The 24657-nt window shown below is 44.7% G+C and overlaps 1 protein-coding gene across 1 annotated transcript in view; it reads right to left on the bottom strand.

The window, feature by feature from the left end:
• LOC142312847 (uncharacterized) overlaps nucleotides 1-15626 on the bottom strand; it is a 142064-nt gene extending 126438 nt beyond the window's left edge. The window contains exon 1 of the mRNA XM_075351835.1: nucleotides 15474-15626. Within this exon, the coding sequence (XP_075207950.1) occupies nucleotides 15474-15626 (153 nt within the window). The remainder of the gene's footprint in view (nucleotides 1-15473) is intronic.
• Nucleotides 15627-24657: the final 9031 nt, after the last annotated feature.

The following is a 24657-nucleotide window of genomic DNA, read 5'->3' as shown; positions in this document are numbered from 1 at the left end:
GGTATAAAGGGGGTTCTTGTCCAAGGGGGCGGGGCCTGATCTTCGTGTTCCCTGAGCTAGGAGTCAGGTCTCCTGGTGTTTATGTGCCTGTACTCACCTATCTCTCTTTGTAGAGCCGTACCTGCCTCGCCATCCAGTCTGCCGTATCCCGAACCCCGCACGCTGTCCGTCTGCCATCCGACAGCACCTGCCATCTCGGATCCCTGCGGTGACCCGTCATCTTGCTCCAGAGGTTCCGGACTCCGCCTGATATCATCTCGGCCTCCGAACCTGAGCTACGTCACCAAGACTACCTTCTGTGACTCCGTGGTCCCAGGGACTCCTCCGCTGTCTTCACTTGCACGGACTATCCTGCTGCCCTTCAGTGCTTCAGCTGCCGGACTCCCTGCCTCCATCTTAGAGTTCGGTCCAGTGGATCCACCTCCTGGGTCTGCCCGACCGCCCGGCCGTGACAGTAAGATCAGGCCATGGATCCCGCTGCTGCACTAATGGCCCTGCAAGAGGAACTCCAACGCCAGCGTGAAGTCCAGACCCGCATGCTGCAATTCATGACCTCCGTGGACACCCGCCTGTACACATTACAAGCATCAATGACGCCTGCGGCACCCAGGTCCCCCGCCAGGCAAGCCATGGCTCCCGTACCAGTGGCAGCCTCTTCAGATGCTTCCCGACTCCGTTTGGCGTCACCTCCTCGGTATGCTGGAGATCCCAAGACCTGCAGGGGCTTCATAAACCAATGTTCCCTTCACTTCACGCAGCTGCCACATCTGTTCGCCTCCGACCAAGCCAAGGTCGCCTTTATAATGTCCCACCTAGAGGGCGAGGCGCTGGCGTGGATGAACCCCTTGTGGGAGAAGGAGGACCCCATGACCAAGGATCTTCAACAGTTCCTACAGGCCTTCCGCAGTACCTTTGACGAGCCAGGACGCGCCTCTGCCTCTGCTTCATCACTCCTCCGCCTACGTCAAGGGACACTGACGGTGGGTCAATACGCCATCCGTTTCCGCACTTTGGCTTCAGAACTCGGGTGGAATAATGAGGCCCTAACAGCCGCCTTCTGGGAAGGACTCTCGAGTCGCATCAAGGATGAGTTGGCGGGTCGTGACGTGCCCTCCACCCTAGATGCACTGATCGCCCTAGCAACTCGTGTGGACATACGTTTTCAGGAGCGCTCCAAAGAGCTATCTCGGGAGAGACGCCCGGTACGGCATTCTCCTCCTCCGCAGAAGTCCTCCGTTCCTCAGTCATCAACAGCTGGGATTCCCGTCCACGAGCCCATGCAGATCGACCGAGTGCGGCAGTCTGAACGACGTCGAGCAGAGCGGCTCGCCCAGGGCCTCTGCTTTTACTGTGGTGAGGACACCCACCTGCTACGCTCCTGTCCAGAGAGGCCGGGAAACTCCAAAGCCTAGGGTTGGTAGGAGAGGCCACCCTAGGTGCTGGGACCCTCTCTGACCCAGTTACATGGACAGTGCAAGTGACCACGGGAGAGACGCGGTTCACGGCTGATGCCTACCTCGATTCCGGGGCAGCAGGCAATTTCATCCAGCAGGCCACGGTGGACAAGTACCGGGTGCCTGTCATGCCACTCGACAAACCCCTAGTGATTGCCTCGGTGGATGGGAGGCCTCTCTCTGATACCATCTCCTTGATCACCAGGCCTGTCGAACTACGCATCGGTGCTCTTCACACCGAAAACATCGCTCTCTACGTTCTCCCACACATGTCCCACCAGATCCTGCTGGGACTTCCATGGTTGCGGACACACGAACCATCAGTTACCTGGGGCACTGGCGAGATCACCCGATGGGGCTCTTCGTGTCATGAGAGGTGCCTAAAGTCCATACAACCCATCCGACGACCTCCGGTTCCAGAGAACCTACCGGGGCTGCCCTCGGCCTATTGGTCCTTTGCAGATGTCTTTGATAAAAAGGAATCCGAGGTACTGCCGCCACATCGTCCATACGATTGTGCCATTGACCTGCTTCCAGGGACAACCCCACCTAGAGGACGGATATATCCTTTATCTCCAGCCGAAACCAGGGCCATGTCAGATTACATCTCAGAGAGCCTAGCAAGAGGGTTCATTCGGAGATCCTCCTCTCCTGCTGGAGCAGGTTTCTTCTTTGTCAAGAAGAAAGAGGGAGACTTACGCCCATGCATAGACTACCGGGGTCTCAACCAAATCACCGTGAAAAATAAATACCCCCTGCCGCTCATTCCCGAATTATTTGACCGGCTTAGAGGAGCTCGTGTGTTCACCAAGCTGGATCTTCGGGGTGCTTACAATCTGGTACGCATCCGCTCTGGTGACGAATGGAAAACCGCGTTTAATACGCGCGATGGACATTATGAGTACTGCGTGATGCCCTTCGGTCTGTGTAACGCTCCTGCCGTCTTCCAAGAACTGGTGAACGACGTGTTTCGGGACCTTCTCTACATCTGTGTGGTTGTTTATCTAGATGACATCCTTGTCTTCTCTCCGGACCTCCAAACCCACAGAGAAAACGTACAGCTGGTCTTACAAAGACTGAGAGAGAATCGCCTGTACGCAAAGTATGAGAAGTGTGTCTTTGAGCAGTCGTCCCTCCCCTTTCTGGGGTACATCATCTCTGATACTGGACTGCAGATGGACCCCAAGAAGGTCTCCGCCATCATCAACTGGCCTCCGCCTTCTGGACTGAAGGCAATCCAACGCTTCCTGGGATTCGCCAACTACTACCGCCAGTTTATCCCGCACTTCTCTGCCTTGACCGCTCCTCTCTCCGCTTTGACCAAAAAGGAGGCTAATCCTAAGGACTGGTCACCTGCGGCAGACGCCGCATTTTGTTCTTTGAAGCGAGCATTCGCCTCCGCCCCTGTACTCCACCGACCGGAGTTAAACCGCCAGTTCACCTTGGAGGTGGATGCCTCCCCCTCAGGAGCCGGAGCAGTGCTCATGCAGAAGTCCTCCTCCGGGAAGATGGTGACCTGCGGTTTCTTCTCTAAGAGCTTCTCAGCACCCGAACGTAATTACACCATCGGTGACCGAGAACTACTGGCGGTCAAACTGGCTCTGGAGGAGTGGCGCTACCTCCTGGAAGGAGCAGTGTACCCCGTGATTATCTACACGGACCACAAAAACCTGGAATACCTGCGGTCCGCTCAGCGACTGAACCCACGGCAAGCCAGGTGGTCCTTATTCTTTGCCAGGTTTGACTTCCAGCTCCACTTCCGACCAGCGGACAAGAACGTACGCGCTGATGCCTTGTCTAGGTCTCTCATGCCCATGGAACAGGAGGAAGAGACTATCCAGCCTATCATCTCTCCTAGCAAGATTGTTCCGGTGGCTCCTGTCACTCTGGCCCAGATACCACCTGGGAAGACCTATGTCTCGGAGACCGACAGGCTAACGGTCTTACACTGGGGTCATACCTCAAAAACAGCCGGCCATGCAGGTCAGAAGAGAACATGGGGTGCGATTGTACGCCATTACTGGTGGCCATCTCTTCGCACGGACGTCGCCGCCTTTGTCTCTGCCTGCTCCTCTTGTGCCAGAAACAAGACGCCCAAACACCTCCCACATGGCCGCCTTCTGCCTCTGCCGATACCTTCGATTCCGTGGCAACACATAGCAATGGACTTTATTACGGACTTGCCATTGTCATCCGGGCACACAGTCATATGGGTCGTGGTGGACCGGTTCTCAAAAATGGCCCATTTCGTTCCTATGGCTGGACTGCCCTCTGCTCAGGAACTCGCGGACGCTTTTATACAACACATCTTCCGCTTGCATGGCTTTCCATTACACATCGTATCAGACAGAGGAACTCAGTTCACCTCCCGCTTCTGGAGGGCTCTCTGTAACCATCTGGGAGTGACTCTGGACTTTTCATCTGCATACCATCCTCAGTCTAATGGCCAAGTAGAGAGGGTCAATCAAATCTTGACCTCATTTCTACGTCACTATGTTAACGCCCATCACGACGACTGGTCCGCTCTTCTACCTTGGGCTGAATTCTCCCACAACCACCACATCAGTGAGTCGTCCTCCAGCTCTCCCTTCCATGTTGTTTACGGACTTCAGCCTTCCATCCCATTGCCTGTATCCCCCTCTTCGGATGTCCCTGCTGCAGATACAGTAGCCCGTGACTTTGCCACCATTTGGGACTCTGTCAAGGTGTCTCTAGGACGTGCTTCCCTGCGGATGAAGAGACACGCAGACAAGAAACGCCTGGATCCTCCGTGTTTCTCTCCTGGAGACCTCGTCTGGCTTTCTTCCCAGTACGTCCGCCTGAAGATACCTTCATACAAGCTGGGTCCTCGCTACATTGGGCCGTTTAAAGTCCTCACCAGGATCAATGAGGTCTCCTACAAGCTGCAGCTCCCGGCCACGATGAAGATACCCAACTCGTTCCACGTCTCCCTGTTCAAGCCGGTGGTCCTTGGTCCCTTCTCCGCTGCTGCCAGTCCAGCTCCTCCACCTATTGCCGATGATGACATCTATGCGGTAAGGGATATCGTGGCCATGAAGACCGTACGAGGTCGGCAGTTCTTCCTGGTGGACTGGGCAGGGTATGGTCCTGAGGATAGGTCCTGGGAGCCCAGGGAGAACGTAGGCACTCCTCTTATCCGTGCCTTCATGTCCCGGTTGCGGGGAGGGGGGCGTGGGGGGGGGGGGTACTGTCACGCTCCCCGGGTCCTCGGCTCCCCTCCCCGGGTCCTCAGCTCCGCTCCCCGGCTCACCTGCCACGCTCCCCTCGTCCCAGCCTCCGGTGCCCGTCCTCCATAGGTCCTCTGGTCGCCGATCCCGGCGTCCGACATCTTCCCAGACCCTGGCCGGCTCTCCTGCGTCCTCCTCGCAGCCTCCTTCCCTGGCTTCTGGCACCCGAGCCGCGCGCATGCGCATTAGGGCACGCGCGCGGTCACTGACCCTTTCTTAAAGGGCCAGCGTCCAGTAACAGGAAATGAGGTTAGTCAGGTTCAGGGTATAAAGGGGGTTCTTGTCCAAGGGGGCGGGGCCTGATCTTCGTGTTCCCTGAGCTAGGAGTCAGGTCTCCTGGTGTTTATGTGCCTGTACTCACCTATCTCTCTTTGTAGAGCCGTACCTGCCTCGCCATCCAGTCTGCCGTATCCCGAACCCCGCACGCTGTCCGTCTGCCATCCGACAGCACCTGCCATCTCGGATCCCTGCGGTGACCCGTCATCTTGCTCCAGAGGTTCCGGACTCCGCCTGATATCATCTCGGCCTCCGAACCTGAGCTACGTCACCAAGACTACCTTCTGTGACTCCGTGGTCCCAGGGACTCCTCCGCTGTCTTCACTTGCACGGACTATCCTGCTGCCCTTCAGTGCTTCAGCTGCCGGACTCCCTGCCTCCATCTTAGAGTTCGGTCCAGTGGATCCACCTCCTGGGTCTGCCCGACCGCCCGGCCGTGACAGTATGTCAGCCTGTGTGTTGTATGGACCGTACCTCCCTGCTGTTTTAAACCCCTATAGGGAAGAGGGTAATTGTTGCTACTGTACTGCTGTCTGCCCGAAAGGATTTTCAATCTCAAGACTCCAAAATGGGTCTCAAACTTGTGTCTTGTGGGTAGTGTCAGGCTTCTGGGATCAAGGGGCCTACAATGATCACTGTAGCATGTCTTAAAGGGAACACTCGGAAGAGAAGCCTGCTGCAATGCGCGCAGGATATTCTGACGTCGCTCCATGGTATCAAGCCCACAGGGGCGTGATACCACGGAAATATGCAGACGTCCATAGGGTAAGGCGCTGGCCCTGTGTCCACATTCCCTGCTATTTACATACAAAATCTGAAGGTAATAAAACGTTTTTTATTACTTTTGTTGAGGATAAAGAATTGAGTATCCAAAAATACTTAATTCAGCCATTTCATAGACTCAGTTATATAGTTCAGTAGATGTGAACTAATACACATATTTGTGAATGCTTTTGTTTCTTACTAACATGTATATATGTATATTGCATATTCAGTGTATTTTCCTTAACCTCAGTATATATTAGGATATATATATATATGTAATTGTAAAATGGCCACCATTTCCTGGTTTACACCCAAGACAGATGGACAAAGAGAAATTCCTGGAGCCTAGACTGACCAATCAACGGAGAATATGCAGATCTCTCTACGTCATGAAGCCCTGACCTGCGATACTTGATTGGACTAAAACTTTTGTTTACACCCCCTTACTGCTCGGTCTAGAGTCTCTTTCAAACAATAAAGAACACACTTGGTTAAGAGCCGGTCATGGAGATAGATGTAACTGACTTGCTGTGCAGTTATTTTTCATTCTCGTGTGCACCCATGACATTTTAATTAGAAGCAGCAGCCGGATATCAAGAGATCCTTTGAGTCTCATCATCATCGTCATTCTGACCTTGACAACTGGCGACCACGAAGGGACTACCGTAAAGGGTGAGTCAGAGCTTCCATTTTCCGGACGTCTGGGGGCTACTCCACAAGTATCCAGGTGTCGCTTGATAGGATTGATCACCCTTCATTTCGCAGGTAACCATCATATACATTGTGTGTGCTGTTTTACCTGTGGATCGAGAGACACCTGGCGAAAGTGGGTGGTCACTAGTCCGGAGAATGGTAGTGCACCGGAGACCTAACGGTGTGACTGTCACCCGCCGGTGGGCTAGAAGGACCCAGCTCCCATAGGGGCTAGGGGTAGGTTGTAAAGTATCCGGCTGTCTGTAATTAGAAATGGGGTGTTTTCTTGAGTAGCTGTTTTTATCTGTATATAGGTGTATGGTTAATCAAGCTTGTGATTTCTCTGTTTGGTTCTCGGAGAGTTAATTGAATGTAGTTTTTTCCTTCTTCGCTGTGAACAAAGGGAGAAGGGGGGTCTGGTTAAGCCCAGGGATATCCATGACAGTCTTTCTATTGAGAACAAGGAATGCGAGAGGGGGGAGCACATCCTTACATTCTTACACTCAGAGGAAGCAAAAAGGTGGGGGCTATATGTCCACCAGCTGCTTGAGGCAGAGCGGAGATCAAATTGCATAGCTATGTCCCTGCTGTCTTTTAGCTAAGAAACAGGGGGGTGGAGGGTGAAGAGGCAGATACCGGGAGGTAAAACAGCGCAGCTCTTTGGAGCGAAGAGAGAGGAGGGGTCAGTGGGCTGATATACAGGAGGTGGCTGCAGTCTTTGTATAGTACATTAAGTTGTAATGATTTGAAAGAAAAACAAGTGTTATTTCGGTTTGTATTAGAGAGAAATTAACGGGTTCATGCATTTTCAGTTTTTTTAACTTGTTTGTTTTTGAACAGAAGTATGAGAACTAGCGATTCCCCTGTGTTGCGGACACAGCCACTGTTTGTTAGATATTAGACATCAAATATTAAATATTGAATATTAAATATTAAATGTTGAATATTGAATATTGAGTGTTGGATAGATAATAAACGAGGCGGGAAGGGTTCTGTTAACTTAAAGTGGATTTAGCGTATTCCTCTGCGTATTAAACGCGAGCCACTGTTATGAGCAGGTAGGTCTTCATAACGAGGCAGGAAAGGAACTCACTTTAGTTGAGGTAAGGGTGCTGGAGTTAGCGGATTCTCATGCGTATTAGACGCGAGTCACTGTCAGCGTGTTACAAACGCGGACGAGACGAGAAAGGACTCCATTGGAACGGCCGATCCAATTAAGCACCGTATACTCTGTTCAAAAGATAAATATGTTGTTTTTAGTAGAAGCTGAGAACGCTGTCGCCCTAGTTACAAAAAACGGAAAAAATATAAAAGATTGCAAAAAAGTTGTGTAATATCGTTGGACTACCACTAGATGGCAGGCTGCAACCCATGTATTGAAGTTCAGATTAATCTGTAGTGAGTTTATAATGAAGAACAAAGACCTCATTCACTGTCTGTTGCTGTTTGTAGAATCACTAAATGTTTTTCTCTAGCGGTGCCTTATTGTTCTTCCCTAGAAGTCATTATATCTGGTGCTAATCATATCTCTCCTTTGTATGCTGGAATGCAAATTTACAGGCACTAAAGTATCCCTGGTTTACTACGTAGTTCCAGCCACTCCCAGTACACCCAGGGAGTCACAACATGGATGCTGCACCCGGAAGTCAGGTGCCTGGAACTTCCTGTGGCAGCCGTCTTGCTACACCCACTGATGGCAGTACACCTCATAAGCCACACCCCTCGCAATGGCTCTTTGTTCAAAGCTCTCCACCCATCCCCGGTGGGAGGTGTTCTCTGGTATATATGACTAACACATTTGAATAAGCATAAATAGTATATTTGTTTACTCAGTTATCCCATAAGTGCAAGTCAAAGATAAGTAAGTGAAATTTTTACAGAAATGATGTGGAAATAGATCTGTTCACATAAAATTAATTGGTATTTTAAAAGTCCTGCAGCATTATATCATAAAATAAAATAGAGGAAGGTAAATATATATATCTTTGTACTGTGTTAGTTAATTTAAAACAAAAATTGTAAACGACTTACCCCTACTGATGTCAAAATATATCAAATCCATTTGTAAAAAAGGAATTAGGAAAAATGTATAATGCATTCAATGTAGATATGGGTAATGAATGTGTTCACTGCTACGTCTTTGTTATAACAAAGGATGAGTTTTTTTTTCTTCTTCCTGTCTCGCTTTTAAAGAGACAGGGATGGAATGTGTCTTGATGGAATGTGTCTCTCTCCAATAGTGACGTAAGTTTGGTTTAACCCTTAGAGTTCAGGGTTTCACATTTTTAGTTTGCTGTTTATACCTGAATAGGGAATATTAAATTTTATGGGATGCGCGATATAATTTGTGTTGTTTTGTTTTTAATGGCGATTTATTTGAACAATATATTTTTATTTTGTGACTCTATCACCTTTTCTGTTTTTACGATTATTTCTAAACCATTCATATATTTTTTGCCAGTTAGTCGCCCAGTCACAGCTGTCATTTCATCATGTCTCAGTCGTTTCTACTATGAAAGGTTTTTCTTTTCTTTATGGATACAGTGTTGTTTATTGTAAAGTTTTTACAATTTCCCAGTAATGTATATTGTTGTGAGATATACGTTATTTTCAGTGTTTGTTCTTTTTAGGTTTTAGTATGTGGCTAATTTATTACCTGCTGTTTTATCTTTTCTTTTAGGGAATACCAGTATAAAAATGCTGAATTTTGCCATATTGGTAAATAAACAATTAAACAAGGGGGGAATAAGGTATTAATTATATTCTCCAGTTTCTTGGAGAGCGCAGCAGGCATATTAGATAGGTTTTGAAGTTGACCTTGGTTTTGAAGCTGACCTTTTTCCCATAGGTTATGTTTATTAGATTACTATGAGGTATATCTGTTAACTGAAATAGGAAAGTCTTGTCTTATATGTTTATTTGTTTGTTTATTTATTTAGTATTCTCAGTCATGTGAAGTATAGATGACCACTAACTGTATTATGATCAGAGATGAAGTTATAAGAATGATCTAATGTATATTTTTTTAGTTTTTGTTTTTATAGATGAAACCAGATGGTGGTCGATTCTGCACTGGATATGCTGCTGTTTACACCACATGAGGTAGTCTAAATTCGACCACTCCCTCCAATCCTATTGATACAGGAGACAGTGATGCATTAAATGCCCTCTCTAGATGGGTAGAACAGGAGTGGGTAAGAGTCTTTAGAGGTGTATGTAGGTTGTAGATTTTCTTCCTGTTGTCAAATGAATTAGGTATGCCGAAAAGAAAGTCTAGATCTGAGCTGATGGATTCGGATGGAGATCCTCGCACAGGTGCAGCTGACCAAGAAGCAGTGAACGGGCCTAGAGTTGAGAGTCTTTCACCAATACCGACCATGCCTTGGTGACATTGGTCACGTCAGTGACTTCTGTTACTCCTTGTGTTCTTAAATCCCTACAGGAACAAGCGATACAACAAGGAATGGAGTGTGACATGCAGGGAGCCAGCTGACTGAGGAAGGTCTGTGGATAAAGGGTGGTAAGCTTTCTCTGCCATGAGAGCTCTTCTTAATGATGGCCCAGGTAACATCTGTGAAAGACAATTGTCAGTGTGTGCTTTGGTGACACCGGGTTCAGTACCCAGGTGGGCAGATTCACCCAGTCTTGTGAGACAAGTGCCTAGAACGAAGTGAGAAAAAAACTGTAAAGAGTCCGTAGAAACACCCTGCACCTACTCTACCCATTCTTAGAGACTGCAAACTGATTATAGATGTATATCATGAGCACGTTGTATGCAAGTATGTGCGTGTTGTGTAAATTTCTTTCCAGGTTTGGTCAGAGGTATTCCAGTGCAGAAAACGACATTATTGTTGAGAAGCACATGAAGGTGGTATGTAAAGAAAAATGTGTTTACAAAAAGTGTATATTTTATAGAAAAGTGGAAACTAGTAAATGGTGTATAAAATGTATATGTTCTGTTTTCTTTTTGCAATAAGCAGGTCTTTATGTAAGATGTTTTTTGGTTTAGCATAGGCATGTATATTTTTATATAATTGACTGAATAGTGTGATAAACAGGTGTATTCTCCAATTCCAGATCTTAGATCAGAGCTATTAGCATATGGTCTCCAGTCAGGAGACTGATTGATTCTAAAGGACAAGCGAGAAAGAGCCATGAGTCAACACTAGAGGAGCTGATCCAACCACAGAAACATCTATGGATCCACACCTCGCATTGCAGAAGGGTTAATCAACCAGAGCTGCACTGAGCGTTCTGCTCATACTTATCCTTTCCAGAAAACCCTGTACAGTTTTAGACCAGTATTGCCAGAACAGTTAGAAGAGAGGACTTAGAGAACCTTGAGACATGGGAAAGTCCAACTACAAAGGGTGAGGACTCGCCTAGGAGTCCTTGGTCTCAAACCGGTGAAGAAAACCCCTTTCCCCTTTCCGCCCATGTTTCAACGTTCAGTTAGGCAGGTTTTTCAACAGATCTTTCTACCTCTCTTCCTAAGGGAACACAGTACCCTTAGAATTTAGAAATGGCAGAAGTAAGTCTTTAGGGGGGACTGTTGAGGATAAAGAATTGAGTATCCAAAAATACTTAATTCAGCCATTTCATAGACTCAGTTATATAGTTCAGTAGATGTGAACTAATACACATATTTGTGAATGCTTTTGTTTCTTACTAACATGTATATATGTATATTGCATATTCAGTGTATTTTCCTTAACCTCAGTATATATTAGGATATATATATATATGTAATTGTAAAATGGCCACCATTTCCTGGTTTACACCCAAGACAGATGGACAAAGAGAAATTCCTGGAGCCTAGACTGACCAATCAACGGAGAATATGCAGATCTCTCTACGTCATGAAGCCCTGACCTGCGATACTTGATTGGACTAAAACTTTTGTTTACACCCCCTTACTGCTCGGTCTAGAGTCTCTTTCAAACAATAAAGAACACACTTGGTTAAGAGCCGGTCATGGAGATAGATGTAACTGACTTGCTGTGCAGTTATTTTTCATTCTCGTGTGCACCCATGACATTTTAATTAGAAGCAGCAGCCGGATATCAAGAGATCCTTTGAGTCTCATCATCATCGTCATTCTGACCTTGACACTTTCATATTATACAATTTTATAACACAGGGAGGGATGGGTAGGGAGGTGTAATTAGGGCACACATGCGTCTGCTGATAGGTCAGAACGCATATTCTAGGTGACAGGTTCCCTTTAATTTTGCAAATTGTAATGCCAGCCCACAGCCTGTATGTTGCATGAACCGTGCCTTACAGCTCTTTTAGTGCCCTACGGGGAGGGGGGCAATTGATGCTACTTTACTGCTGTCTGCCTGAAAGAATTTTCAATATCGAGAGTACTAGATAAGTCTCAAAGTTGTCTCTTCTCTGTACTGGCAAGGGTATGAGAGCACCAACCCTACACCTGTCTCTCCTCTACCTCTATATTTCTTCTGTCAATAGCCTAGCAATCTAATGCCTATGTGTGCCGCCCCGCGCATTACCTTCAGGTGCAGGTCGTCGCAGGGTCGCCACAGGCTTGGAGATCTTCTGGTCACAGGTAGGTTCAATGGCGATTCGTGACGCCACTCTCGGTATTGCGGTCAGGGTGACCACCACTGCAGATTAGGGGACACCTGGGGCTGATGTTGAATGCAGATAGATGTAGTGGCCTCCCGAGAGTGAGGCTGGAGGCCCCAGTTTGGGTGTGTGGAACCACAAGTTGCAGAATGACTCACACGCACAACCAGAATGTCTTTCAGGGTTTTTACTCACATCAGGTGGCAAGGGTGAGTAACCTGAACGATGCTTCAGTAGACCAGGAAGAACCAGGTATCCCTTTGGCTGAAATAGGGGTGACTGCCGACTCCCCTTCCTAGCCCTCGTGTTTTGAGGTGACCCCGACTTGAAGTCTTGCTGGGATCACCCAGGGAAGTCGCATTCGCCGCTCTCCCCTTTCTGGCCCGTTTCTTTGCAGCGTGGACCAGACGATTCTAGCTGCTGCTTTCTGTTGCCTATTGGCCCCCTTGTTGCTGCGTGACTCCGGACTCTGTGAGTGGTTGGTGGTAAGTTTGCAATGCTCCCACCAGCAGGTGAAGCAGGCCAACTGAATGGGCCCCTGCTCTGGGTACCTGTACCCCGTGCGGGCAGGGTCTCCTGGCAGTCCCCGTACTCAGCCACCTCTCTGCGCTCCGGCCTCAGGTGGTTTTCGGGCGGCACTACCAGGTAGCCCTTTCTCCCCCGCCAGCTGCCACGAATGGTGCAGTGTCTGGAAGAGCTCTGCTCCTGCTCTCCCCTCCAGACGTGACTTCTCTCCTCCACCTCCTCTCACTGACTGCCTCTGCACACTCCCTGTTCCCAGTCCCACACCTAGCTGGGAGGCGAGGGCCACATCCCCTCCCTGAGTCTGCTCAGGGGTCCCCTGTAGCTGTGTGTGCCCCTGGTTACTGAGTGTTCCATGTGTCCACACCCTAGTCAGCCTCTGGGATTACCTGTGTTGTACTGACCCAGCATGGGTGCAGTACTCAGTGGCGCCTGACCTGGTCATCAGGGGCGCCACATATGCATTATGCAAAACAGTGGGGCTGCACTGTAAAATGTATTTTTGCTATTTTGAAAGCTTTTAGACCCCCTAAAAGGTGTATTCTGTGCCTTACGTTTGGCCTCTTATTGAATCGGAAAGGTTCGAAGTTCGGTTCGATAAAGGTGCGACGAACGTATCCTTTGTTCGGTTCGAACAGCAGGAGGTTCACTCATCTCTTATCACTATTAGACATATCTCTGGGAACAGTAACAACTCGGGCCACCTTAGCCCTAGTGTCAGTGTAGTTGTCCCTGTTCCAAGTTACCTCATCACAACCCATGACACCAGCCCATTTTTAGAGTTTTGTATGAAATTATATCCAATTTGTTTTTTCTCTGTTTTTTGGTGTTGTGCTAAAACACACAAAGGAAATAAACATGTGCATGACAAAACATGTGTAATTGTATATATTTTCTGGGAGAAATACTTCATTCTCTAAAACAATTTCAAGGGTGCCAACATTTTGACATGACTATGTGTTATGTGCTGTTTTGTGAGGTTTATTTTTTTATGCATTGAAAATAAAGTTTTTGAATGTTCATTATTATTTAGTAATTTTATAGGAAGAAAAAAATAAATTTTACCTTTATTTTCTCTCTACAATACAGGCACATATAAAAAAATTGGTTTATAGAGATGTACGATGGGGAAAAGAAGCATTTGATACACTGCCAATTTTGAAAGTTTTCCCACATACAAAGAATAGAAAGGTCTGTAATTTTTATCGTAGGTACACTTGAACTGTGACAGACAGAATAAAAAAAATCCGGAAAATATTATTGTATAATTTTGAAATAATTAATTTGCATTTTATTGCATGAAATAAGTAATTGATCACCTACCAACCCGGAAAAATTCTGGCTCTCATAGACCTGAGTTTTTTTTCTTTAAGAAGCCCTCCTACTCTGTACTCATTACTTGGATTAATTGCACCTGTTTGAACTCGTTACCTGTATAAAAGACACCTGTCCACACACTCAAGCAATCACACTCCAACCTCTCCACCATGGCCAGGACCAAAGAGCTGTCTAAGGACACCAGAGACAAAATTGTAGACCTGCACAAAGCTGGGGTGGGCTACAGAACAATAGGCAAGCAGCTTGAGGAAGCACCAACTGTTGGCGCAATTATTAGAACCACAAGATGACTGTCAATCTTACTCTGTCTGGGGCTCCATGCAAGATCTCGCCTTGTGGTATCATTCTGAGAAAGGTCAGCAATATTAACACACTACACAGTCATAGAATGAAATCCTTCAGGACTTACAAGGTTTCCCTGCGCATGGCAGCACATGTCAAGTCCTGTTTGAAGTTCGACAATGACCATCTGGATGATCCAGAAGAGGCATAGGAGAAGGTCATGCGGTCAGAAGAGACCAAAATATAACTTTTTGGTACAAACTCCACTCACAGTGTTCGGAGGAAGAAGGATAAGTACAACCCAAGAACACCAAACCGTGAAGCATGGGGGCGGAAACATCATACTTTAGTGTGTTTTTTTGCAAAGAGGACAGGACGACTTCACTGTATTGAAGGGAGAATTAATGGGGTCATGTATCATGAGATCTTGGCCAACAACTTCCTTCCCTCAGTGAGAGCTTTGAAAATGGGTCATGGCTGGGTCTTCAAGAATGATAATGACCTGAAACACATAGCCAGGGCAGCTAAGGAGTGGCTCCATAAGAAGCATTTCAAGGTCCTAGAGTGGCCTAGCCAATCTCCAGTCCTAAACCCCATAGAAAATATTTGGAAGGAGCTGAAACTCAGTGTTGCTCAGTGACAGCCCTGAAACCTGAAAGATCTGGAGAAGATATGTATTGAGGAGTGGGCCAAAATCCCTGCTGCAGTGTGTGCAAACTTCAAGAACTAAAGTACAGGAAATGTCTGACCTCTATAATTACAAACAAAGGTTTCTGGGCCAAATATTAAATTCAGTTTTTCTATTGTACTAAATACTTATTTCATGCAATAAAAAAACACAAATTAAATGCTTAAAAAGCACCTAATGTGATTTTCTGGATTTGTTTTGTATGGTTCTGTCGATTTTGCCACTTAAAAGAAATGGAAAGGTCTGGAATTTTTATTGTAGATACACTTCAACTGTGACAGACAGAATCATACAAAAAAAAAGAAAAAATAGAAAATGACATTGTATAATTTTTAAGCAATTAATTTACATTTTATTGACCTAAGGGAACCTTGAGTGCCCTGCAGGATTTTAATCCATGACAGCATAGTGTGTCACTACACTAAAGATAATCTTTGAGACTGTGGTCCTAGCCTTCTTCAGGTCATTGAACACATCCTCCTGTGTAGTTCTGGGCTGATTCCTGAACTTTCTCAGAATCATCCTTACCCCACAAGGCTAGATCTTGCATGGAGCCCCAGACAGAGTAAGATTTACAGTCATCTTGTGTTTTTTCCATTTTTTACTAATTGCGCCAACAGTTGTTGCATTCTCACCAAACTGCTTGCCTAGTGTCCGGTAGCCAACTCCAGCCTTATGCATGTCTAAAACTTTGTCCCTTGTGTCCTTAAACAGCTCTTTGGTCTTAAAGGCAATGTTGGCAATAAACCCATCACAAGCTTCCAAAGACATGACATCATCATATGGGCTGTTCCATATTGTTTAGAGGCATAGTACTCCTGGTGTATGTATACTTTTGAATTTGCAGAAAGTAATTAAAATGCCTTAATACATTCTCTCCCTCTCATTATTCTGGCATTTGGCAAATATAAAATTATTTTGTTCCTAACTGATATAAAACGGGAAAGGTTTATTCTGATTTCATGTCAGATAGTGAGTAAAACATGCAGATGTGTCTTTATAGGTAGTATATGTAAACTTCTGGTTTCAACTGTATCACATTTTGATCGCTTGTTACAGCATTTTTTTGTGGTATTGCAGTGACTTGAAAACCTGCAATTTTGGAGTTCTTGATTTTTTTTCCCGTTTTTGGTGTTACCAATTAGGTTAACTATTTTTATATCTTTGATAGCTCTGACTGTCCTGAAAGCGGCAATACGACGTGTAATTTTTTTTATTATTATATTTATTCTTAATAGAGGAAAATATAGTAATTTGAACTTATTGAAAGCTGAGCCAGTCAAATTAGAAGTACATTAGTGCAAAATTATAGAACAAACTCCTAAAAATACAATTTTTATTAATTTTCAGTATTAAAAGGGAAGATTCCCAACATTTATATCAAAATTAAAAATAGAAACCAGATATCCAAGGGTACAAGGGAGGGGCCTGGCCCCTCAGAAACTATGATAGGAGCCGCTTTTTACAACTGAGTGGTTTTTCTTGGGTCATTGTACCCTATTATTTCCCAATTGAATTATATTGGATATAATATATTGGTATTATCTATATTGGACTTGGTTTGGTTCAGTTCTATAATTGACCTTGTTAAACTGTCACCTTATATCTGTTAGGGTCTGGTTAGGGCCTATAGGGACAGTCTTCGTTGAGCGGGGGCGCCAAGTGCGCAGGTTATAGGGTGCCAACCTCCGCGGCAAGGAAGGGGCGAGCTTAGGGCGCTATAAGGGCCAGGCTCCTCCCTTGTACCCTTATATATCTGGTTTCTATTTTTAATATTGATATAAATGTTGGGAATCTTCCCTTTTAATACTGAAAATTAATAAAAATTGTAATTTGAACTTATGTTTTTTTTTATTTTTTTCAGATTTTTTTAAAACATTTTTTTACTTTTCACCATATTCGTTAGTTCCCTTAGATGACTACAACCTGCAATTGTCGCATCACTTGTGCTATGTACAGTAATGTCATAGTATTGCTGTATATAGCAAGAATCACTGTCTCCTTTGAAGCTCAGACACAGCCTGTGTTTCAAGGAGCTCCATAATGATACACATGGAGGTCTTCAGCAGACCAGTGGCCGTCATAGCAAGCCATCAGCACCCTACAATCACATGACAGGCGTGCTGATGGGCGCATAAAATGTTGCTCCTCTATGCAAATGCTGGTTAAATGCCGCGTTTGCTACCCACGATTGTTAAAGGCAGGTCCTGGCTGTAAAACAGTCATTAACACCCCGTGAACCGGCTCCATACACCTGCCTCCGACTTGCGCTGTACATGTACGACGGATGTCATGAAGGAGTTAAAGGGGTTGTCCACTACTTGGACAACAGCGTCGCAATCACTGTTTCTCCCAAGTAAAATGGTTGTAGTTCTACTCCCCTCCGAAGCGGGCTGCGGCTGCTATCTCACGCCTTCTGGATGTTAGTTACATATGAAGGAGAGGAGAGCAAAGCAGCCAGTTATTGGGATCACGTGAGATAATAACGTAAAATGAGCCGCAGGAGAGCCAGGACCAGCACCTCTCACCGGAGGTGAATATACAGTTAGGTCCAGAAATATTTGGACAGTGACACAAGTTTTGTTATTTTAGCTGTTTACAAAAACATGTTCAGAAATACAGTTATATATATAATATGGTGGTGGTGCAGAGAAAACCTCGCATCACCTCTTGTGGGTGCTCTGGAGAAAAATGAGTCAGACAATAGGAACTCCGGCACACTCACTATCACCCTTAGAGACACAGAGAGTCGGAAAACATGAAACTGATATCAGAATCCTTTTCTTTTTATTTTGTAGTGAAAAAATGTGTCAAAAGTGCTGTACAATGGTCCGCCAATCACCTGTTTCAGTTTCATATATATAATATAGTTTGATATCAGTTTCATATATATAATATGGGCTGAAAGTGCACACTCCCAGCTGCAATATGAGAGTTTTCACATCCAAATCGGAGAAAGGGTTTAGGAATCATAGCTCTGTAATGCATAGCCTCCTCTTTTTAAAGGGACCAAAAGTAATTGGACAAGGGACTCTAAGGCTATGTCCGCACGTTGCTTTTTACCTGCTTTTTTGCTGCTTTTTCAACTGCAGCGTTTATTGCCAAAATGGTTCTGTTCTGCTTTTCAAGCAAAGTCTATGGGAATTTGGGTTTCTTGTCCGCACTATGCAGTTCAAACTGCAGCCTTTTTGTTGCAGAACTTTGGTCAAAAACTCAGCTTTGCAGTGCAAAACCCAAATGGCAAAAACAATTGACATGTGAATTGTTTTTGCCATTTGGGTTTTGCACTGCAAAGCTGAGTTTTTGACCAAAGTTCTGCAACAAAAAGGCTGCAGTTTGAACTGCATAGTGCGGACAAGAAACCCAAATTCCCATAGACTATGCTTGAAAAGCAGAACAGAACCATTTTGGCAATAAACGCTGCAGTTGAAAAAGCAGCAAAAAAGCAGGTAAAAAGCAGGTAAAAAGCAACGTGCGGACATAGCCTAAGGGCTGCAATTAACACTGAAGGCGTCTCCCTCGTTAACCTGTAATCAATTAAGTAGTTAAAAGGTCTGGGGTTGATTACAGGTGTGTGGTTTTGCATTTGGAAGCTGTTGCTGTGACCAGACAACATGCGGTCTAAGGAACTCTCAATTGAGGTGAAGCAGAACATCCCGAGGCTGAAAAAAAAGAAAAAATCCATCAGAGAGATAGCAGACATGCTTGGAGTAGCAAAATCAACAGTCGGGTACATTCTGACAAAAAAGGAATTGACTGGTGAGCTTGGGAACTCAAAAAGGCCTGGGCGTCCACGGATGACAACAGTGGTGGATGATCGCCGCATACTTTCTTTGGTGAAGAAGAACCCGTTCACAACATCAACTGAAGTTCAGAACACTCTCAGTGAAGTAGGTGTATCTGTCTCTAAGTCAACAGTAAAGAGAAGACTCCATGAAAGTAAATACAAAAGGTTCACATCTAGATGCAAACCATTCATCAATTCCAAAAATAGACAGGCCAGAGTTAAATTTGCTGAAAAACACCTCATGAAGCCAGCTCAGTTCTGGAAAAGTATTCTATGGATAGATGAGACAAAGATCAACCTGTACCAGAATGATGGGAAGAAAAAAGTTTGGAGAAGAAAGGGAATGGCACATGATCCAAGGCACACCACATCCTCTGTAAAACATGGTGGAGGCAACGTGATGGCATGGGCATGCATGGCTTTCAATGGCACTGGGTCACTTGTGTTTATTGATGACATAACAGCAGACAAGAGAAGCCGGATGAATTCTGAAGTGTACCGGGATATACTTTCAGCCCAGATTCAGCAAAATACCGCAAAGTTGATTGGACGGCGCTTCATAGTACAGATGGACAATGACCCCAAGCATACAGCCAAAGCTACCCAGGAGTTCATGAGTGCAAAAAAGTGGAACATTCTGCAATGGCCAAGTCAATCACCAGATCTTAACCCAATTGAGCATGCATTTCACTTGCTCAAATCCAGACTTAAGACGGAAAGACCCACAAACAAGGAAGACCTGAAGGCTGCGGCTGTAAAGGCCTGGCAAAGCATTAAGAAGGAGGAAACCCAGCGTTTGGTGATGTCCATGGGTTCCAGACTTAAGGCAGTGATTGCCTCCAAAGGATTCGCAACAAAATATTGAAAATAAAAATATTTTGTTTGGGTTTGGTTTATTTGTCCAATTACTTTTGACCTCCTGAAATGTGGAGTGTTTGTAAAGAAATGTGTACAATTCCTAAAATTTCTATCAGATATTTTTGTTCAAACCTTCAAATTAAACGTTACAATCTGCACTTGAATTCTGTTGTAGAGGTTTCATTTCAAATCCAATGTGGTGGCATGCAGAGCCCAACTCGCGAAAATTGTGTCACTGTCCAAATATTTCTGGACCTAACTGTAGCTGCTATTATTTTACTTGGGGGCAACTTAGTGATTGAGGAGGAGTTGTCTGAGTGGTGGTCAACTCCTGTAACAGAAGGCTCTCTCTATATAATATTCTTATCCTGCTAATAAAAGTTTAAATTGTACAAAGGCAACAGGTTTGGACACCTTCATTTGCACCAGTCATATCAACTCACCAGGTGAAGAATTTTTCCATTTCTTTGTGCAGCTAGCACTATTAAGAAATTTACATTCTGAATCACCTCCTCTCAACCGTACTAAATTCAAAACCAAGATTTTAATATGTAAATAAAGAAATATAGTTAAAAACATAATGGTAAAAGTTATAAAGCTCATGTCTAGTAATGATTGGTAGCAAGTTTGACTTTACTATAAATGATCAGGACAGCGGTCAAGACAACTCTGATTCTTAACAGGTCTCATCCAGTGGCGTACTGCTAATGACGGCAGAGCACATGGCCAATAAGAGCCTGTAAGCCAAGGGTTGGAACAGGAGCCCAGTGCTGAACGGCCCTGCCTGGAATCTCAGTTTTAATGGTATTTGTCTGCATCCTGAGGAAATAAGGTAAAGTGACCTGAGGAAGCCGACAGAGTGCCGAAACCAATTGCCTTTGTAATCTAATCTGATAATTCTATATTCAGTATGGAATTGCCTGAGTACTGTGAGAATTTTTAATATTGTAATAAAAGTTATTTTTTACTTTATCTGGAGGATTCCCAGCTGGACTATTTTTTCTTAACCATAGATAAAGTTGCATACAATGGTGGAACAGGGAGCGATCAAATCACTGCTCCACCATTCAGCTAGTACGTCTCAGTTCTTGAGGAGCACTGTGGTGGCCTCATAATGTGTTGGGAGGCACAGGGGGTCCATTATACTGTATTGGAGAACTCAGTGGTGCAGTCATTCCAAATTAGGGGATGCATTGGAGCATTATACTATATTGAATATATGACAGTGGACTCATACTTCATTGGGGACACTGTGGTGGACCAGGAAAATGACTGCTGTAGGAAGGAGATAGGAGTGCAGCAAAGGTCAGACAGATGTTCATGGTAGGGGACTCTATAATTAGACAGACAGACAAGGTTATCTGCCTCCGAGACCATGAATGCCAAACAGTGTGTTGTCTGTCAGGTGCTTGGGTTTGGCATATTGCAGATCGAATAAACAGATTTCTGGGTTGGGCTGGTGAAATACCAGTGGCCATGTTGCACATTGGTACTAATGACAAAGTTAAAGTTAGAGGACACTCCTTAAAAATAATTTCAGGGAACTAGGAGAAATGCTGCAGTCCAGAACCTCCATGGTGATGTTCTCAGAGATATTACTGGTGCCACAAGCATCACAGGAGCTTAGGGAGATAAATAAGTGGCTTGGAAATTGGTGCAGGAAGAAGGGGTTTGGGTTCATGGAGAACTGAGCCGACTTCTCTGTTGGCTACAGGCTCTACGGTAGGGATGGGCTGCACCTCAATGGGGAGGGTGCAGCTGTGCTGGGAGGAAAAAATGGTCAGACAGATAGAGGAGCTTTTAAACTAGGATCTGAGTGGAGGAGGGAAGTTAATGAAGTAAATAAGGGGACAGAAAAAGTAGAGAGACAGAGTGAGACAGTTGGGGATTTAAGGATTTAAGGGGTGCTAAGAAGTGCAAGGAAAGGAGGGAGGTAAGTAGGAATAATAAATGTGCTAATAGTATTAAATGTCTGTTGGCATATGGAAGAAGTCTTCAAAACAAAATTAATGAAATGGAGACTCTTATGTCAACCACGATTATGACGTGGTGGGTATTACAAAAACCTGGCTGGATGAGACCAATGACTAGATGACATACATAGAGGGTTACACCACATTCAGAAAGGACAGGAAAGACAAAAAAGGTGGAGGGGTGTGTATATTTATCAAATCTAACTTAAGACCTGTCTAATCCAAAAGAGAGAAAGCCACAGCACAGTCCATCTACTATTCCAAAGTGCTTCATTTAATTCATATGGTGCAGGCTAAAATAGCGGGGAAAGAGACGCGTGCAGGCCCCTAGTGCAACTGGCTCTTTCCCTGCTATTTTTACCTGCACCATATGAATTAAATAAAGCACTTTGGAATACTGGATGGACTGTGCTATGGTTTTCTCTCTTTTGGATTGGATTTGGACTTTCTCCTAATTTGACCACGTGCACCCGTGACCATTTCCTTAAACGGAGGACCTGGAGCTGACCTACCTCTTCCCGATGTAAACGTATTGTGCGGTTGTTGCGAAACCGCTTCTGCATATAACTTAAGACCTGTGTTCAATGACCACAAGTAGAGGGTGAAATGCTGCAATAAATTTAAAAGGCAGCTAATAATAATAATAATAATAATAATAATAATAAAAAACGGGTTCTTATTATGGGGGGTTTCAATTATCCAGAAAAGCAGTGGGGTATGGAATCTTCTGATTTTGCTGAAAGCTGCAAGTCTGTATCAGTAGATCTAGACAGTTACCTCTCTCAGTCGATAGATGAACCAACCAGGGGAGATAATATGCTGGATCTGTTCCTGTCAAATAGACCAAATTTCAGATATACAGGTCTGGAAGCAGTTGGGCAGCAGTGACCATAACATGGTAAGTTTCAATATAAAATTTAATAGAACATTTCAAAGGGGAAATGGAAAAATCTGGATCTTTAGGAAAGCTGATTTCAACACATTAAGGAAGAGCTAAATCATGTAGATTGGGACCACGTCATGATCACTGGGGATTACAAACATAATTGGGGCATGTTTAGCTCCTTCACGACCTTGGACCTATAACCTATATATACGTCCTAGTTTGTGTCCCCCACCAGTAACCTCACCTCAGACTCCAGTGGTGAGCCCATGGTGGTGTACAGCAGACATGTGCAGCTAACAGGTGTGGGTGGATCAGAGATCCACCCGTGCCTGCTTAACACTAAGGGGGTACTTTGCACGCTGCGACATCGCTACTGCGATAGTCGGGGTGAAATCGAAAGTGACGCACATCCGGCGCTGGTAACAACGTCGCAACGTGTAAAGCCTAGATGCGCCGATAAACGATCGCAAAAGCGTCAAAAATCGTTGATCTGTGTAGCGTCGGTCATTTTCATAATGTCGCACCAATAGGAGATACGATGTTGTTCCTCGTTCCTGCGGCAGCACACATCGCGAGGAAGCGAGTGAGGAACATCTACACAGGCACTTAAAAGTCACTGCTTCTTTTGGTAGAGCTTTCACTAACTGTTTCATTAGTCCTAGCTCAATTTGAAGTGGTGGCAGGAGTACTTTAGTGGGATCAACTAAACTTTCCACAACTATGTTCTTGAGTCCAGGTTGTAAAGTTGTTCTCGCTGGGCAACTTTTCTGGCTGCAGTGACGAGTCCTATCCCGGCTGTCCCATTCACACAAAAAAGCAAGGGTACTTTGTGTATCCTCCTTGCTGCCCAATGAGCAAGAGAGAACTTTTAGATCACCACATACTGACCATCCCTGATCCTCGTAGTTAAGTTTCTGGAGAATAAAGTCTAAATTCTTATAGCTTTCCTTCAAGTGCACAGAATACCCTACAGGCACTGAAAAATATTTGCTGTCATTATGTAGTAGCACAGCTTTCAGAATTTTTTTTTTTGATAAATCAATATTCTCCACTCGCTCACATTGCACTCAAAATTGCATTTTTCCATCGGACCAGGAACATCACTGCAATACACTAGAGGACCATCTTTAGAAAAGTATGGAAGGAATTTCTTTTTCTGCTTCCATGAAAACAGGTACCTGCAGCTAGCAGGAAATTTTCCTTTAGTCTAGAGCCTAAAAGTCCTACAAAATGCTTAGGAAGGTTTAAACCCCTGACTAAATAATTTAATTTGAGTTATGAAAAAAGCTTTGAAAGTCTTTATCAGAATCCTACTTCTTATGTAGTGAATCTTCTGAATCAGGAGGTGAAGGGACAAGTATTCCTGGACCATAAGACAAAGGACAAATAGCTAACGGGAGGTCCAGGCATATAATTTCCTTGGTTGAATCCCTTCAAGTTGTACAAATAAAAGTAGCAGTCATGACTATGATTTTGCGCTTCCCTTCAGATCATAGGCACGCCAAAATGAAAGCTCTCTTTTTTCCCTTTAGACCACTGTGGTAGTTCTTCTACAAAAACAGAACACACTACATGTGGAGCCCACGATTTGTCTTGCGTTTTACCCCAAAAGTAAGTATTATACACTTTTCTAACAAAATTTCACCAAAAGTCACACAAATAGTTCAAAGAATTGAGCGAAAAAAAAAAAAAGACTATGGAGTCAATGTTTGTGAAAACACTGTATGTAATGGAATTTTTTACAATCCTATTACAGAGTTCAGAGATCAAAATTATAAAAAGATCACCTCTTACTTTTCAAACAATTTTACCCTTGCAGACCCGTGTAATCATTTAAAGGGAATCTGTCAGGTGACTTTCTAGTACAATACTATTGGTATCCTAAAATAGAGCATGGGCAGCCCTTTCATGATATGTAACATTTAATGCTGTAGCTTCTCCGGTTGTCTTGCTGAAGCTCCAGAGAATTCAGTGTCACATGCTGGCTAGTCAAGCGTACGTAATTCTAAGCTGACTATGCACTGATCCAGATGCCCATAATCTCACCCACCTCTCGGCGCTGTCATCAGTGATAGAACATGACAGTGAAGATTTTTACTATTACTGACGAGAGGTGGGCAGGTTTATGGGTGTGGTGAGCAGTGCATATTCAGGTTAGATTTACATACACTCTACTAGTCACTGAATTCTCCAAATCTTAGTGATAGACAACCAGAGAAGGTAAAGCAATAAAAGTTACATACAGTGGGGAAAATAAGTGATACACTACTGCTTTTGCAAGTTTTCCCACCTACAAGG

This window comes from Anomaloglossus baeobatrachus, chromosome 5 (assembly GCF_048569485.1).
Source record: "Anomaloglossus baeobatrachus isolate aAnoBae1 chromosome 5, aAnoBae1.hap1, whole genome shotgun sequence".
Classification (NCBI taxonomy): Eukaryota; Metazoa; Chordata; class Amphibia; order Anura; family Aromobatidae; genus Anomaloglossus; species Anomaloglossus baeobatrachus.
This window is presented reverse-complemented; position numbering and strand designations above follow the sequence as displayed.